The sequence below is a fragment of the Hylobates moloch genome, unplaced genomic scaffold (genome assembly GCF_009828535.3).
Source record: "Hylobates moloch isolate HMO894 unplaced genomic scaffold, HMol_V3 SCAFFOLD_1, whole genome shotgun sequence".
NCBI lineage: Eukaryota > Metazoa > Chordata > Mammalia > Primates > Hylobatidae > Hylobates > Hylobates moloch.
In genome coordinates this window covers 95,409,876-95,428,231 of record NW_026652276.1, presented here as the reverse complement: position 1 = coordinate 95,428,231, position 18,356 = coordinate 95,409,876, and the positions used below count along the sequence as shown (strand labels likewise).

The 18,356-nt window shown below is 42.8% G+C and overlaps 2 protein-coding genes across 4 annotated transcripts in view; both read left to right on the top strand.

Annotated features, from left to right (window-relative positions):
* Nucleotides 1–18,356, top strand: part of RADIL (Rap associating with DIL domain) — an 84,929-nt gene that overhangs the window by 21,443 nt on the left and 45,130 nt on the right. The gene's annotated exons all lie outside the window — the stretch shown is intronic.
* Nucleotides 2,573–9,512, top strand: PAPOLB (poly(A) polymerase beta). Its single transcript, XM_032755787.2, has one exon. The coding sequence runs from the start codon at nucleotides 2,794–2,796 to the stop codon at nucleotides 4,705–4,707; it is 1,914 nt and encodes a 637-aa protein (XP_032611678.1). The 5' UTR covers nucleotides 2,573–2,793; the 3' UTR covers nucleotides 4,708–9,512.

The window sequence follows — 18,356 nt, the reverse complement described above, 5'->3', positions numbered from 1 at the left end:
CAAACTATGGGAGGATGAGTTAGAGTTTTCTTTAAACTATGTTAAGTTAAAGACATCCAAATATAGGTGGCAACCATGGGCAGTCAGATAATATGGATCTGGAATTCAGAAGAGAGTCCAATTAAAATATGAATTAATCTGTAAGTAAGTGGTATTTAAAGCTGTGGAAATCAGCAGATTAACCAGGCAGTGAATGTACATGTGGTGAGGAGAAATGAGGGCTTAGAATGGAAACTGCAGGAACTCCTAACATTTAGAGGTCAAGTAAAGGAGGAGGAATCAGCAAACTCGACTGGGGAGTGGCCAGACATGTGGAAGACAACATAAAGAGTATGGTGTCGCAGAGGCCAAGATGAAGCTACCGTAGGCCAAAGAAGATGGAAATCATTGGGGTCATGGATTGGGCAACATGGAGGTCACCAAAGACCTTTCTCATAGCTGTTTTTGAGCATGTAAGCCAATGTTGAAATGGATTAAAAAGAAGGCATTTATATTTCTGGCAATATATGGGATTAATTATCCTGGAAAATCTTTCTATGTAAAGTGCCTGGAAATGTTGGATAAATATAAGAAATCATTTTTTTGAATGCATAGCTGAGTACCCAGGAAAATAAAGGAAATCTTTAGGGGTGGAAAAAAAAAGATACCTTGAAATCTCAGAATTTTAGCTGATTCTGAAACTAGAACCGCCCTAAAGGCATTTGCCAGTCATGGAAACTGAGAAACTTAAGTTTAGCAGCTGTCCAAGAAGAGACAGAAAGCTCTTGGGACCTTAAAAGGTAGGGAGTTAGAATTGAGACCCTCCAAATACAATTGGAATCCTCAAAGGGTGACACATTGAGTGAAAAATGGAGTAAGAAGAATCTGCTACCTGGTGAAAGGAGATGGCATAGGAAGTTCTCTCTCTTGACCTGGGTGGGAAAAACTAAAGACTATTCCTTAAAATTGAAAACCACATGTCCTCTCACATGTATTTGGGGTTCAAAGTTGCACAACCTAGATGTTGTGGATAATCCCTGGATAAGAAATTACACTGTATGCAATTCTATAGTGTACAAGAACATCTACTGGAAACAAAGCAAATCCCCTTTGGAAGGACACAGCCTCTACACAGGCATTCCAAGCCTCACCAGAAATGAGCTCACAATCCAAAATTACAAGACACAAGAGGTAATACCGCTCTGAGTTCTGGGACAACAACAAACTATACAGTTTCTCAAGAGCATTCGGAATTAGAATCATTAGTTATAGAGTACTAAATAAGTATGTTTAACACGTTTAAAGAAATAAAAGGTAGGGGGAAAAACATGAAAGAACGGAATGCCATCTAAAAGGCAGAGAAGCTTGGAAAAGAACAAAATAGTGAAATATAAGTATTTAAGTGGATATTTCAATGATGCTTAAACAGCAGACTAAATACAACTGAAGAGAGGACTTGGAGGTAATCTGGCATCACCCAGAAAGACACATGGCTTAAGAGACATGGAGGACAGAGTCAGAAGGTTGACAGTGTGTCTAGATGAAGAGAATCAGGAGATAGGTGGGAGAACATATTCCGAGGAAGTGCCCAAGAAGCTTCTGGAGATCATAAAAAGCATGACTTCTGATTCGGGAATCATAGTGTATCCTGGGTAAGATTATATTTTTTATTTTTATTTTTTATTTTATTTTTTTTTTTGAGACGGAGTTTCACTCTTGTTGCCCAGGCTGGAGTGCAATGGTGTGATCTTGGCTCACCACAACCTCTGCCTCTCAGGTTCAAGCAATTCTCCTGCCTCAGCCTCCTGAGTAGCTGGGATTACAGGCATGCACCACCACGCCCGGCTAATTTTGTATTTTTAGTAGAGACGGGGTTTCTCCATGTTGAGGCTGGTCTCCAACTCCTGACCTCAGGTGATCTGCCCGCCTTGGCCTCCCAAAGTGCTGGGATTACAGGCGTGAGCCACCAGGCCCAGCCTGGGTAAGATTATTAAAGAGAAATCTATGCCTGGACACATAGTGGTGGGATCACAGGGCACTAGGGACAGAGACTTTTATAGCTGCCATAAGAAAAGACAGACGAGCAGCAGTTTACCCAGCTGCGGAATTCTCAACGGGAACCAGAGGACAGCAGAATCGCGCCTTTAAAGCATGGCCAGAACACAAATGTGGACCTCGAAATGCTGCCCCACCTAAATCAACGTCCAGCAACGGCCCAAGAAACAAGACAGAAACTGCTTTCCACCGCGGGTTCCCACTACGAAGGGGTTTTTGGACTTCCAAAGGGTGCACGCTAGGGTGAAGAGGGCTGAGGGTGCCCCCAGAAAGGATGCACATCTGAGATGTCAGGGGACGAGGAGAGCAAAGAATTAGATGGGTAAAGTTGGGCAAATATGTAAAATAGTGGTAACAAAGGGTTAAGTTTGGCCGGTTATCAACAACGTGAACCCTGCCCATCCCCATCTAGAGCCCCCCCACCACCACCACCACCCCCACCACCCCGCGCAGCGGTAGGAGCCCCAGCCCAGAAGGCCAGGGCTCCCGTGAGCCCTCGCGCTGGCGGCCGGTGCACAGGCACGCGCGCGTGTACGGTAGGTTCTGGAACGCGGCCGCTGAGGGGTCTGGCGCCATGTTGGGGCTGAAGGGAAGGAGGAGAAGCTCCTGAAGCGGCCGGCGCGCAGCGGGAGCGGGAGTGGGGTCGGACCAGGGCAGCTAGAAGCCCTGCCCTTCCCGCCTCAGTGGATCATGACCCGGGCGGCGGCCGCGAAGGTCGCGGTGGTGGGGGACATGCCCTGGCGGGGCGGGCACTGAAAGATGATGCCGTTTCCGGTGACAACCCAGGGACCACCGCAGCCGCCGCCGGCCCCGAAGCGCTTGGGCATCTCCTCGCCTATCAGCCTAGCGGTCCCCAAGGAGACGGACTGCCTCCTCACCCAGAGGCTAATAGAAACCCTCAGGCCCTTCGGGGTCTTTGAAGAGGAAGAGGAACTGCAGCGCAGGATTTTAGTTTTGGAAAAATTAAATAATCTGGTAAAGGAATGGATACGTGAAATCAGTGAAAGCAAGAGTCTTCCCCAGTCTGTAATTGACAACGTTGGAGGAAAGATTTTTACGTTTGGCTCTTACAGATTAGGAGTACATACGAAAGGCGCAGATATTGACGCCTTGTGCGTTGCACCAAGGCATGTGGATCGAAGCGACTTTTTCACCTCATTCTATGCTAAACTGAAACTACAGGAGGAAGTAAAAGATTTAAGGGCTGTTGAGGAGGCATTTGTGCCAGTTATCAAACTGTGTTTTGATGGAATAGAGATTGATATTTTATTTGCAAGATTAGCACTACAGACTATTCCAGAAGATTTGGACCTAAGAGATGACCGTCTACTTAAAAATCTAGACATTAGATGCATAAGAAGCCTTAATGGTTGCCGGGTAACCGATGAAATTTTACATCTAGTGCCAAACATTGACAACTTCAGGTTGACTCTGAGAGCCATCAAACTGTGGGCCAAGTGCCACAATATCTATTCCAATATATTAGGTTTCCTCGGAGGTGTTTCCTGGGCCATGCTAGTAGCAAGAACTTGTCAGCTTTATCCAAATGCAGTAGCGTCAACTCTTGTACGGAAATTCTTCTTGGTATTTTCGGAATGGGAATGGCCAAACCCAGTGTTACTGAAAGAGCCTGAACAACGGAATCTTAATTTGCCTGTATGGGACCCAAGAGTAAATCCCAGTGATAGGTACCATCTTATGCCTATCATCACACCAGCATACCCACAGCAGAACTCCACATACAACGTGTCTATTTCAACCAGGATGGTCATGATTGAGGAGTTTAAACAGGGGCTTGCTATCACACATGAGATTTTGCTACGTAAGGCGGAGTGGTCCAAACTCTTTGAAGCTCCAAGCTTCTTTCAAAAGTACAAGCATTATATTGTACTTCTGGCAAGTGCAACAACAGAAAAACAACATTTAGAATGGGTGGGCTTGGTGGAATCAAAGATCCGAATCCTGGTTGGGAGCTTGGAGAAGAATGAATTTATTACACTGGCACATGTGAATCCACAGTCATTTCCAGCACCCAAAGAAAATACTGATATGGAAAAATTTCGTACAATGTGGGTTATTGGGTTAGTGCTAAAAAAGCCAGAAAACTCTGAAATTCTCAGTATTGATCTCACCTATGATATCCAGTCTTTCACAGATACTGTTTATAGGCAAGCAGTGAATAGTAAGATGTTTGAGGTGGGTATGAAAATTACTGCAATGCATTTAAGAAGAAAGGAACTTCACCAGCTGCTGCCTCATCATGTGCTTCAGGACAAGAAAGCACACTCAACAGAAGGTAGAAGATTGACAGATTTGAACGACAGCAGCTTTGACTTGTCTGCAGGCTGTGAAAACAGCATGTCTGCGCCTTCATCTACTAGCGCTGTGAAGACAGGCCCATTGATTAGCAGTTCTCAGGGTAGAAACAGTCCTGCCCTGGCTGTAATGACAGCATCTGTGGCTAACATACAGGCTACTGAAATTTCCTTGCAACAGGTGAATACCAGTGAAAGTTCAGGGGTTGTATTAAACGAAAGTATTCCTCACGCTGTCTCTCAACCTGCCATTTCTCCATCACCAAAGGCCATGGTCGCCAGAGTTGTTTCTTCAACATGTCTCATAAGCCATCCAGACCTTCAGGAAACGCAGCAACAAACATATCTAATCCTATAGTTGGAGTCTAGAGGATATTCTTGCCTCATAAAGAAGAAAGGACCAAGAAAACCAAAACAGAAGAGGAGAAACTCAATACAAAGACAAGTGCAACTCCATTAGAAAAATTCAGACAGCATCTTCTCTGTTGGCCTCTCAGGGAACATCAGTATAGATCTTTCCGGTATCCCTGTTCTCCCTGCAAATCCAATTCCTGTTATCAAGAATTCAGTAAAACAGGTTGAATGGTTAAAAACAACCTCAAAGGTCCATGAACAATATCTGCCAACTCAACCTGTTGTTTTCAAATACCAAAGAAGGAGAATGAAGGGTACAGGACTAGATATGACTTGAAATAGATTGAGGCTCATTTGGTAACTTCCTTTACTGGGCCAGTCTTGATCAGAAGTCCACATTAGTATGTGACAGCTAGAGGTACTGTTATTAATGTGTCAGCAACAGTTATATTAACTATTTCAAAGGACTACTGCCCTTAAAATGAAAAAACCTTTCAGCTATATTTGTACCCGTGACTGACATCTGGACTGGATTTATGCTTGATGCATTGTTGGGAAAATTTGCAATACAAACTGGTATCAGAATTCCTTATACTGATGAGACACTTTATATTTTTTATTAGAAAGTAGAACTAATTTTAGATTTTTCAAATTGGTGAATTTTATTTTTCCCTGAAGAGGTTTCTTCACTATTAATCTTAAAATTCGATACCATTGTGCAGTGGTGTACTATACTTCAGAGAAAGCATAAAAGTACATCTAGCTCAGTCCCTGTGAGGTAGCTGTAACCCTTTAAAATGAAATGTCAACTTTAAGGTATGTATTTGACACCAAAACAACCGTTAGTAGGTCTTTGGTTTTGATGGCACACTATGGAGAAAGGACACACTGGTTTTAATCTGTAGAACTGTTTTAGAGAGTAATCAGCGATCAAACATTTTCTTTGAGCTAACAAAGCTCCATATTCTCTTGTCCTCAATCATTAGTCCTAAAACAAAAAAGCTTTTTGCCTCCCTCTCTTCTCTTTGCTTGTATGCACACAGTATGCTTATGTGTCATTTCACAAGAAAAAAAGAATAATACTCTCTAAACCATGATGTGAAACTGACAATCCTGTGGCCACATGGCACAAAACACCAAATATTGGTTACAACGGAACACCACATTTTAGCAAAACTTTACTAAATGTAATGTCTATGAGATGTTTCTGATCTTGGATGACCATTTGATTGCTACATATGAGAAGGTTTGTACATTCCACAGAATACCTCCTTATAGGAAAAATTTCCAATTGCACACATAAGCAAAAAGGCATTTTCTTCAAGAATTTTAAACCCGTTTTTATTTTTAAACGATTTATCAAAATTCATCTCTAAATTTTACATGTAGAAGCATAAAAAAGTAATTTCTAGCAAGCATTTGACATCTTACTGACTTTCTGCTCTTTTAGTCTACAAAAGATCAGCAATACTTTAAGTTAAAAAAAAAGATCCCTCATAATTAAGCAGTAGAGCATCTATGTTTAGGAAATGTGAGGGGCAACAGATGTGAATGAATGAAAGTTGAGTCTTTCTTAATCTAGACAGCAAACCTAACAAGCTTTCCAATTAGCCTTGCTTTAACCCCTCCCGTCCCTCCTCTAACTCTGCACTTTTCATGTTAAACTGCAGTTACTTAAACTCTTTTCCTGTCCTTCTGCACTAATTTTCCAAAGTTGGAATATAGTCATGTCCTTTTAGGCTGTAGGGACTTTTCTTTCACCATTACTTTCTGATATCTAGTATACAGTATTTTTTTTCTCATATCTTTGCTCTTTCACCACAATAATAAATCGGGTGAAGTGTGCACAATATCTGTATTTTGAATGGCTATGGCGTTAGGTTGAAATGGCCAGGCACAAATTTAGTCTGGTCATTTTGTTTACACATTGGGAAAAAAATAGTTTATTAAACATTACCTGTAACTGTGTCTGTTTTACCAAGCTGGAACCTTGGGACTTTTTATTTCTAATTTTTATTACCTGAATGTCAGACCATTTTTTTCATGTGATGTACCTAGTGAGTGGAGTTTGCTTTGTTTTATGGTATCTATTCTCCTGGTATATTCAAGCACTGTTTTGAAAACAGATGACTTATTTCTCCATTAAAAATGCAATAAAAATAAATGGCAAACAAGCAAAGTGAAACTAAAATACTGGACAATAGTATGATTTAGACCTAAGATACGAATTCAGATGTACTTACATTGTTCTGAAGGAGGGTAGAGACACAGATGAACTTTTCGACCTTACTAAGTCTAGAATGTAATAATGTTTAGGGAAACATGAAAAGGTTAAAATTTCAAATCAGTAAAGGTAAAAAATGAAGTTAAGCTGAATCCAGAAGAAGGCAGGAAAGGAAGGGGGAAAGCATAGAAAAAGATAGAGTAAAGAGAAAACACAATCTATGGTCATGGAAATGAAACCAAATATATCTGTCACTACAATAAATGGACCAAACTTCCTGATTAAAAAAGGCAGAGATGGTCAGATTCCATAGGAAAACCAAGTCCAACTGTATGCTGTTTTACTTAAAAGAGACACAACCAAAATAAAAGAATGGAAAAAAGGCATGCTAATGAAAAGAAGCTGGTATAATAACAGTATCATTCAAATGGGTGTCAGAGCAAAAATAATTCTTAAGGGCAAGAGGACCATGCATTAATGATAGAAGACCTACCGCATCAGGAACATTTAATGATTTAAAACTTGTCTGCACCTAATAAATCAGCCTCAACATGAAATAACAAAGATGAACAGAAATTGCTAAATGTGTCATTATCATAGAAGATTTCAAAACAGCCTTTCATTAACTGATATCAAGCAGATAAAAATAGAAGGGAAACAGTTTTTGAACACAGTCCAGTGTAGTGGCTGGTGGACTTTTCGCAGTAAGGACCAGATAGTAAATATTTTCAGCTTTGTGAAGCCATCCGGTCTCTGTCACAGCTACTTAACTCTGCCTTTGTAGAGGGCAATCAGTCATAGACAATATGTAAACAGATGGCCGGGGCTGGATTTGTCACCCATCCCCCTCAGCCATTGTTTGCCATCAATGATCTGGTGAATGTTTATTATAGAACCTTCCACCCCACAATTGGAAAATGCATATTATTCTCAAGTAAGCATTGGGCGTGTACAAAAATTAACCTCTTGCTATATCAAAAGTAATATTTAACATACTTCAAAGTATCTGATTTATAGGACATGTTCTCTGACCACAGAACAGTAAGTTAGGAAGTAAGTAACAAATAGCATAAAGAAGACACAAAAAAGCTCAAGTCATGAAAGAAGAGATTGGTACAATTAAGAGATTTTGTTCATCAGATAATGAACAGTGAAAAGTGAAAAACTGCAAAACAGGCCCTAAGCTGGGAGAAGATTTTGTGATAAGATAAAACTGACAAATGATTACTATCCAGTATATATTAAGGATGACAAAGGAAAAAGTCTATTTTAAAGATCAACAGGCCGGGTGTGGTAGCTCATGCCTGTAATCCCAGCACTTTGGGAGGTCGAGGCGGGTGGATCGCTTGAGGCCAAGAGTTCAAGACCAGCCTGGGCAACATGGCAAAAACCCATCTCTACTAAAAATACAAAAATTAGCTGGGCGTGGTGGCACATACCTGTAGTCCCAGCATGTACCTGTCAGTCCCAGGAGGCTGATGCAGGAGAATTGCTTGAACCCAGCTGGTGAAGGTTGCAGTGAGCTGAGATCACGCCACTGTACTCCAGCCTGGGTGACGGTGAGAGTCTGTCTAAAAAAAAAAAAAGAAAAAAAAAGCTGGATTCAGTGGTTCATGCTTGTAAGCCCAGCATTTTGGGAGGCCGAGGCGAGCGGATCACTTGAGGCCAGGAGTTTGATTCCAGCCTGGCCAATGTGGTGAAACTCCACCTTTTGTATTTTTCTCTACTAAAAATACAAAAATTCGCTGGGCACGATGATGCACACCTGTAATCCTAGCTGCCTGGGAAGCTGGGGCATGAGAATCGCTTGAACCCAGGAGACGGAGGTGTCAGTGAGCTGAGATCACACCACTGCACTCCAGCCTGAGCAACAGAGCAAGACTGTGTCTCAAAAAATGAAAACAATAAAATCCCCAACAACCCAGTTTAAAAAATGGGCCAAAGAAGTGCATAGGCATTTCACGGAAGAGGAGCTAGGAACGGCCAATAAAGATGAAAAGATGCCCAATCTCCGTAGTAACAAGGAAAATACAATATAAGACCAGAGAGGTATTTCTTTTTTCTTTTTTTTTTACAAAAATAAAAAAGTCTAACAGTGTCTAGGTATGGTGAGGATGAGGAGCAATGGAAACTCCAACACGGTGCCAATGAGAACATGGTACAAATTGTTTTGGCCCCTTTGGGAAGCAGCTTGGTCTTATCTAGCACAGTTGATGGGCCCATACTCTGCGTTGCAATTAATCTCCTCGTAGGTCTTCACCCTCGTGCTGTGGGACACTGATGTACTTCATCTTACTGATCCCCTTAGTCTTTGGGGTGACCAGAGTCTGTGGGACCACAGCCATGTCCAGAACTCTACACACCTTCTAGTTTACCTCCAGTGTGCCATTTAACTACCATAATTTTCTCTGGTATTTCTCGTGGTGGTAGAAAAGTCAGGAAGCATTTGAAAATGAGTATAAGAGTGTTTATGTCAACGTTTTGTAGTAGCCTAAAGTTCCAAACAATCCACATATCCATCAATGAGGGAATGGCTGGATGGTGGCATGTTCGTGCAATAAATACCATAAAGTTGTGAAATTAAACCGTAGCTACCTGCGTCAATGTTAGCTGTGTGTCATCATGTTGAGGGGAAAAGCACATTGCAGAAAAATGCACAGAGTGTGATACCATTTATATAAGGTTTCAAAATAAGCAAAGTAGAGCGGTATAATTTATAGTTACACCACCACAAAAATGTGTGGTGTAACTATAAATGAAAAAAGGCCATGTTAAACACGGAATCCAGGAAAGTGATTCGCTTTGGTAGGGTGAGAGGTGGGGACAGGCAGGAAGATGTGCTTGGGAGGGTTGATGTGATTCTGGAACTAGTCCATTCTTTTTAGGTTGGGTGGTGGATGAAATGGTGTTCATTTTGTTACTAGTCTAAGTTACAAATGCTTTCATATGTGTGAAATATAATTAAACAACTAATACCAAAGTGGTATCTTTTTGTTTTTGTTTGTTTGTTTGTTTTGAGACGGAGTCTCGCTCTGTCGCCCAGGATGGAGTGCAGTGGCACCATCTTGGCTCACTGCAACCTCCGCCTCCCGGGTTCAAGTAATTCTCCTGTCTCAGCCTTCTGAGTAGCTGGGATTACAGGCGCCCGCCACCATACCCGGCTAATTTTTGTATTTTTAGTAGAGACGGGGTTTCACCATATTGGCCAGGCTGGTCTTGAACTCCTGACCTCAGGTGATCTGCCCACCTCGGCCTCCCAAAGTGCTGGGATTACAGGCGTGAGCCACCGCGCCTGGCCCAAAGTGATATCTTAACCTCTTTATCAACAATGACAAAAACCAAACACCACCCTCCCCAGAAACAAAAACAAACAAACAAAAAACCCCACCTAATGCCTCCTCATCAGTTTGGAATTGCATTTGGCCAGGTTAGAGTAGCTTGGGCACAATACAGGTTTATGTCACCTAACAGTAAGTTCAGAGCTGGTAACATGGCTTTCCTGGTCACCAGGGACCAGGCTTTTTCTACTTTTGGCCCCATCGTTCTAGTTCATGCCTTCTATCTTCAGGGTTACCTCAAGGTGCAGGATGGTTATGGAGCCCCTGCCATCACATCTTCATTTAAGGCAGGAAAAAAGAAGGAATACAGGGAAGGGCAAAGGTGTACCTGCAAACTGCCCACCTATGGAGCTTTCAGAGAAGTCCCAACAGCGGCATCCCCTCGTCTTTTACTGACTGCACCATAGTCACATGGCTGTGCCTACCTGCAAAGGAGACAGGAAAATGTCGCTTTTCTTAGCTGGGTACATCACCTCACCAATAGCTTAGGGCTTATGCTATTAAGAGGAAGGAGAGAATGTCTAGTAAATGGCAATGATAGTCTTCTCTTTCACAACACACATATATTTAGAAGTTCAAAATCACTTCCAAATAACTTTCCATGTACACCCAGCATCTTTTTTTTTTTTTTTTTTTTTTTTTTTTTTGAGACAGTTTCGCTGTTGTTGCCCAGGCTGGAGTGCAGTGGTGTGATCTCGGCTCACCTCAACCTCCGCTTCCCGGGTTCAAGCGATTTTCCTGCCTCAGCCTCCCAAGTAGCTGGGATTACAGGCACCCGCCACTATGCCTGGCTAATTTTGTATTTTTAGTGGAGACGGGGTTTCTCCATGTTGGTCAGGCTGGTCTCAAACTCCTGACCTCAGGTGATCCACCTGCCTCGACCTCCCGAAGTGCTGGGATTACAGGCGTGAGCCACCACGCCCGGCCTACCCCCAGCATCTTCAAGTCAGCAGTGGCAGGTCGAATCTCCATCATTCTTTGAGTATTTGACTTCCTTTCTGCTTTTTAAAAGGCCCATGTGTTTAGGTGAGGCCCACCTGGATAATCTCCCTTTTGATGAACCCAAAGTGAACTGATGAGTAAACTTATTTACATATCTGCAAAAATCTCTTTTGCCATACAACAAAACATAATCATGAAATGACATGAACAGTTCCCACTCACGCTCAAGGTTGGAGGGCAGGTTATGCAAAGCAAGGGTCACTGGGGGTCATCTTAGAATTCTGGCTGCCACAGTCTGCCCTCTGGCCTCCAGTGATCCATAGTTACATCCGCATGCAAAATGCACTCACCTCATCTCAAGGTCCCCCAGTCTCATCCTATTATAGTATCAGTTCAAGTCTAAAATCTCATCATCTTAATCTAAATCAGGCGTGAATGGGGCTTCTGGGTATAATCCATTAAGTACCACTCTTGGGGCACTATTTCTTTCCATCTGTGGACCTGTAACACTAAAGACACAAGTATCTGCCCCAACCCTCCCAACTTACAAGGGTGGGACAGGCATAGGGTAACAGTCACTCTGGTTCAAAAGAGAGGGAAATGGGCCAGGTGCGGTGGCTCATGCCTGTAATCCCAGCACTTTGGGAGGCCGAGGCAGGTGGATCACGTGAGGTCAGGAGTTTGAGACCAGCCTGGCCAACATGGTGAAACTCCATCTCTACCAAAAACACAAAAATTATCAGGATGTGGTGGCACATGCCTGTAATCCCAGCCACTCGGGAGGCTAAGGCACAAGAACCACTTGAAAGGCGGAGGTTGCAGTGAGCCAAGATTGTGCCAGTGTACCCCAGCCTGGGCTACAAAGTGAAGCTCTGTTGTAAAAAGAAGAAGAAGGAGGAGGAGGAGGAGGAAAAAAGAAGAAGAAGAAGAAGAAAGGAGAAATGATCACTCTTGTAATTCCAGCATTTTGGGATGCTATGGTGGGAGGATGGCTTGAGGCCAGGAGTTCAAGACCAGTCTGGGCAACATAGCAATAGCAAGACCCCATCTCTACAAAAAATAAAAAATTAGGCATGGTGGCACACACTTGTGTTCCCAGCTACTTAGGTGGCTTAGATGGGAGGATTGCTTGAACCTAGGAGTCTGAGGTTGCAGTAAGCTTTGAACATGCCACTGCACTCCAGCCTGGGCAACAGAGCTAGACCCTGTCTCAATAAATACATAAATAAATAATAGGAGAAAATGGAAGGTAAAAAGGTGCCACTGCCCTGGCCCAAAGCATTTTTGAACTCTAGTGAGGCAAATTCCAGTGGAAGTTCTTTTGTTCCATTCCAAGGCCTGGGGATAGTCTCTCAGCTCTGCCCTCTGTCCCGTTGGTGCCACCCTCTGGGATCTTGGCTTCATCCTCTGAATCATCTTTCCCTCTGCATGGATGACGTTAGCATGTCTATCAGCCACTTCCTGCCTGTAGCCACCCCCTTCATTTTTCAGTGTCTCTGTTCCTTTCAGTCTAGGCCAGCCAGTGTTTCTGCTGGTATAATTTTCTGAAGAGTCTGTGGGCTGGATGAGGATTTCATGAGAATTCACTCCATTAGACAGAAGCCACATCCATAAATGTCTCTGAGATAATCCCTTCTCTACTTGTAGCTTCTGGTGAGATGGTGGAGGGACAGTGCTCTTGAACTTCCTTGAGGTCCTCTGTTTTGACTAAGAAAAATATATGAGGAGCACCCTGACTCTACTGAGTCATTTATGTGGCCAGGTACCCTGACCTTTTGGTCTTCCTGGGTTTCAGCAAAGGGTTGTCCAGGCCCACACTTGGTTTTTCCTCTGTGCCTCCCGTCGGAAGCCATTTCTGACTTTTGGCATCTCTTGTCATCTGGAAAGGCTGCACATTTTCGAACTTGTCCAGTCCTGGTTCTTTTTTTTTTGCTGAACAGTTCTTTAATTTCTCTCTCTCCTGTTGCCTCTCACCATAAACAGCAAGAAGAAACCAGGCGGCATCTTCTGTGCTCTGCTTGGAAACCCCCTCAGTCATCTCTTCAGGTTCAGTATTTGCAAATTCTGCTTTCCAGCACCTGCAGGATGACAATTTCAGTGAGCTCCCTGCCCTCATATCACAAGAACCCTCCTTCCTCCAGTTTCCAGTAACATGCCCCTTGCTTCCTTCTGAGCCTTCGCTGGCAGCCTTGTGAGCATCTAGGTTTCTGCTGTTTGCAGCAATTTTGCCTTTCTCTGTGGTGATTTAGGAAAGTTCCCACTTTATTCTGAGAAAGAAGTAATGTCTTTACTGTGCACATTTCGTAGTAGCCTGGTCAAGGGAGTCTAGACTTTTTCCATCCTGCTTCTCAGAGTCCTTCTAGCCTCTACCTATTGCCTGATTACCAAAGCACCTTCACATTTTAGGTATTTGTTACAGTAGCATCCCATCATTTCCTGGCACTAAAATCTGAACTTTTCTTTTTTCTTTTTTTTTTTTTTTTTGAGATAGAGTTTTGGTCTTGTCACCCAGGCAATGGCACGAGCTCAGCTCACTGCAACTTCCACCTTCCACATTCAAGCGATTCTCCTGCCTCAGCTTCCTAATTAGCTGGGATTATGGGTGTGCGCCACCGTGCCCAGCTACTTTTTTTTGTATTTTTAGTAGAGATGAGGTTTCACCATGTTGGCAAGGCTGGTCTTGAACCCCTGACCTCCGATGATCCACCTGCCTTGGCCTCCCAAAGTGCTGGGATTCCAGGTGTGAGCCACCACACTCGGCCCTGAACTTGTTTTCTATTGCTTGCAACTACAATTGCAGCTTAAAACTATACTATTTAACTTACATTTTCCACAAGTCAGGAGTCTGAGCACAGGGGAGCTGGACCCTCTGCCCAGGTCTCACACGGCTGCACTCAACGTATGGGCTGGGCTGCATTCCTCTCTGGAGCTCAGGGGCCTCTTTCAGACTCACAAGGTTGTTGGCAGAATTCAATTCCTTGTGGTTTTAGGACTGAAGTCTCTGCATCTCTCCCCTCCTCTCTCACTGGCTCACAGCCGTGGACCACTCTCAGCTTCCAGTGACTGCTCTCAGGTTGCCCTGTGATGCCCTGGAGAACTGCCCTGGCATCACATACTTCTCACACTTCAAACTTCTCTGGCTTCTCTTCCATGACCAGCTGGAGAGAACTCTGGGCTTTGAAGGAGCACACGTGATTTTGTTCGGCCCAGCGAATAACCTCCATATCTCAAGGTCAGCTGATAGACAACCTTAATTATATCTGCAGAATCTCTTCTGCCATGCAGCATAATCACAGAGTGAGCCCAGGGGGCAGAAATCATGGAGCCATCTTAGAATTCTGCTCACCATAGTGACCTTCCATGCTTTTTCTGTGCTTATATTATTCTGCAGGGGACTTCTTACACATGTATATACATACATACAGGGTTCTTTTTGTCAAAGGTTTTTTTTTTTTTTTTTTTTTTTAAAGGGATCGTCTGTGTAGTGTGGGTAAAAGGAATGAAGAAAAAAAAGAAAACAATGAGGGAATCATATACTTAGTTTTCTGTATTTTTCATACCAGATCCTCTCTGGAAATTACATTGTGTGTTATACCTCCAATTCATACATCTTAGTGGTTATGGAATATTCCTTGGTGTAGATGAAAGACTGTATGTATTTGGGGATTGTTAGGAACAATTTTGCAACATACATTCCTATGTATACGATATTTCACCAAAGAAAAGATGTTATCAGTAGTAAGATCACCAGTGTTAACCACCATAAAAAATACGACAATTAAACTAGGACATAATACTTTCTTATTACCTAGGATTTTTATTTTTGTACTTAAGCTATATCGTATCTAAAGATTTATTTCAACATAGATTTTGATCTGTATTCGTTTTGTGCATACCCAGAAGGTATGCAGGAGTGAAATGAATTTAGAGTCTAAGTCTTTTCAAATGAGAGCCATCCCTATCCACACTCCCCACACAGTATCATTTTCTTCGTCCTCAAGAGGATTGGTGATGTGGCATCCCCTGCTGTCTCTAGTACGTTCTTCCAAGCCACTTGCATATTCAGTCTGCAAGTTTGTTGCAGATAACAGCTGGAAGGTATGTTCATTTTTTGGATGGTCCTGAATTAACTGAAATGTTGCAGAATCTCGCCCCAGGCAACAACAACCAAGTTCTAGCCTCACAGCTGCAGCTTGGCTGACATTCCACAGAATACAGGATGCCTTCCAGTTCCAGAGATGTTAGAAGACATGTGTTTAGGAGTTGACGGAATTGATCCTATCAACGTTCATTCATTCTTTCATTCTTGCAGTAGAATGAAAACTATGTACACTTAAAAATTTTTACTTATTTTCACCAAAGTTATATATATATATGCACAGTTAAAGCAATACTTTCTCATTACTAATTAAAAGCAAAACAGCAGTTCTCTGCCATAGCTGTTCCTTCTTCCCAGTTTTGAACTCCCCACAACCACTTTCAACTGTGAACTGTTTCTTTTTGGCTTTTAATTCCCTATCTTTTTTTTTTTTCTTTTTTGTTTGTTTGTTTTTGAGACAGAGTTTCCCTCTTGTTGCCCAGGCTGGAGTGCAATGGCATGATTTCGGCTCACCACAACCTCTGCCTCCCAGGTTCAAACGAGTCTCCTGCTTCAGTCTCCCGAGTAGCCGGGATTACAGGCATACGCCACCACGCCTGGCTAATTTTGTATTTTCAGTAGAGTTGAGGTTTCTCCATGTTGGTCAGGCTAGTCTCAAACTCCTGACCTCAGGTGATCTGCCCGCCTCCGCCTCCCAAAGTGCTGGGATTACAGGCGTGAGCCACCACGCCCAGCCTAATTCCCTATCTTGAACAAACGTATCCTACTATGTCTTGATTTTTAAAAATTTCAGACATTTTCTAGTGACTTCCTTCAATGGAAAATGAGAACGTAGGTCTTTTCACCACCCCCCTCCCCAAAGTTCCAATTCCTATTGCCCGATCTTCTCCATAGAGCCATGTTTTATTTAAATTAATAATCAGGGTTTACATTTTTATGATCATTTATAGCTTTTCACAACTAAAGATGGGTCTATACAAATATTGTTTTTCCTTCCTGTCCAACTTTTATTTTTCTTTGTAGTTAATTATTGTCCTTCTTGCCTGTCCATTCTTTTCCTTGGTAGTTTTCATTATTTCCGCATTCCCTTAACACTCTGTTAATTGTCTTCCCTCTTTTAAGATGTTCATATATATATTCGATATCTTATCAATTTCAGCTTCTTGGAGCGATCTTCCTTGTCTCTGTTGGACTGGGGGCTTATGACATAAATAAATGTATTTGCTGGGTTTTTTTTTAAAAAAAAACTTTTATTATAAGAGGTATTTTTATACCATAAAATTACCTGTTTTTAGTATATAATTGAATGAATCTTTAGTAAATTTACAAAGTTGTGTGATCATCATCACAGTCCAGTCTTAGCAATTTTTTTTTTTTTTTTTTTTGAGATGGGGTCTTACTCAGTCACCCAGTCTGGACAGTCACCCAGGCTGGAGTACAGTGGTGTGATCTCAGCTCACTGCAACCTCCACCATCTCCTAGGTTCAAGCATTCCTCCTGATTCAGCCTCCCGAGTTAGCTGCGACTACAGATGTGTGCCACCACGCCTGACTAATTTTTGTATTTTTGGTAGAGACAGGGTTTCACCGTGTTACCCAGGTTGGTCTCGAACTCCTGAGCTCAAGCGATCCGCCTGCCTCGGCCTCCCTAAGTGCTGGGATTACAGGCGAGAGCCACCACACCTGGCCAGCACGTTTTCATCACCAAAAGATCCTTTGTGTCTATTAGCAGTCAGCCGGTCCCACCCCCAGACCCAGGCAGCCCCTGATCAGTTTTCTGGCTCTATATATTTGCTTTTTCCAGGTATTTCATATACATAGAATCATACCTGTGTGTTTGTTTTTTTTTGCATCTAGCTTTTTTCAAGTAGCATAATATTTTTGAGGCTCATCCATGTTGTAAGAGGTATCAGTATTTTGTTCCTTTTCATTGCTAAACAGTAGCCTATCGTATGCATAGATTTTGTTCATCTGTTCACCCGTTGATGGACAGTTGGATTATTTCTCCCTTGTTGACTATTCTGGATAATGCTGCTGTGAACATTTGTGCATAAGCATTTGCGTGGACATGTATTTTTTACTTCTCTTGGGCATATACCTAGGAGTTGAACTTACAAGTCACAGGTAAATTCATGTGTAACATTTTAACACACCGACAAGCTGTTCTCCACAATGGCTGCACCATCTTACTTTCCAGCAATCGTGTATGAGGGGTCCAGTCTTTCTGCACTCGATATTGTTTACCTTTTTTGTTGTTGTTGTTTGGTGAGACGGAGTCTCGCTCTGTTGCCCAGTTGCAGTGCATTGGCATGATCTTGGCTCACTGCAACCTCTGCCTCCTGGGTTCAAGTGATTCTCCTGCCTCAGCCTCATGAGCAGCTGGGATTACAGGCACTTGCTACCACACCTGGGTAATTTTTGTATCTTTAGTAGAGACGGGGTTTTACCATCTTGGACAGCCTGGTCTTGAACTCCTGACCTCAAGTGATCTGCCCACCTTGGCCTCCCAAAGTGCTGGGATTCAGGTGTGAGCCACTGCGCCTGGCCTGTTTACCTTTTTTATTATAACCATGATAGTGGATGTGAAGTGGTACCTTATTGTGGTTTTCCTCTGCATTTCCCAAATGACTAATGATGTTGAGCATTTTTTATTGTATTTTAATGTACTTATTGGCCATGTATATTTATTCTTTGAAGAAATGTTCAAATCCTTGCCCATTAAAAAATGTGGTTGTGGCTGGGCACAGTGGCTCATGCCTATAATCCCAGCACATTGGGAGGCTGAGGCGGGTGGATCACCTGAGGTCAGGAGTTTTGAGGCCAGCCTGGCCAACATGGTGAAACCCCATCTCTACCAAAAATACGAAAATTAGCCAGGCATGGTGGCACACACCTATAATCCTAGCTACTTGGGAGGCTGAGGCAGGAGAATCGCTTGAACCTGGAAGGCGGAGGTTGCAGTGAGCTGAGATAGCGCCACTGCACTCCAGCCTGGGCAACAAGAGCGAGACTTCGTCTCAAAAAAAAAAGGAAGAAGAAAAAAAGACAGAT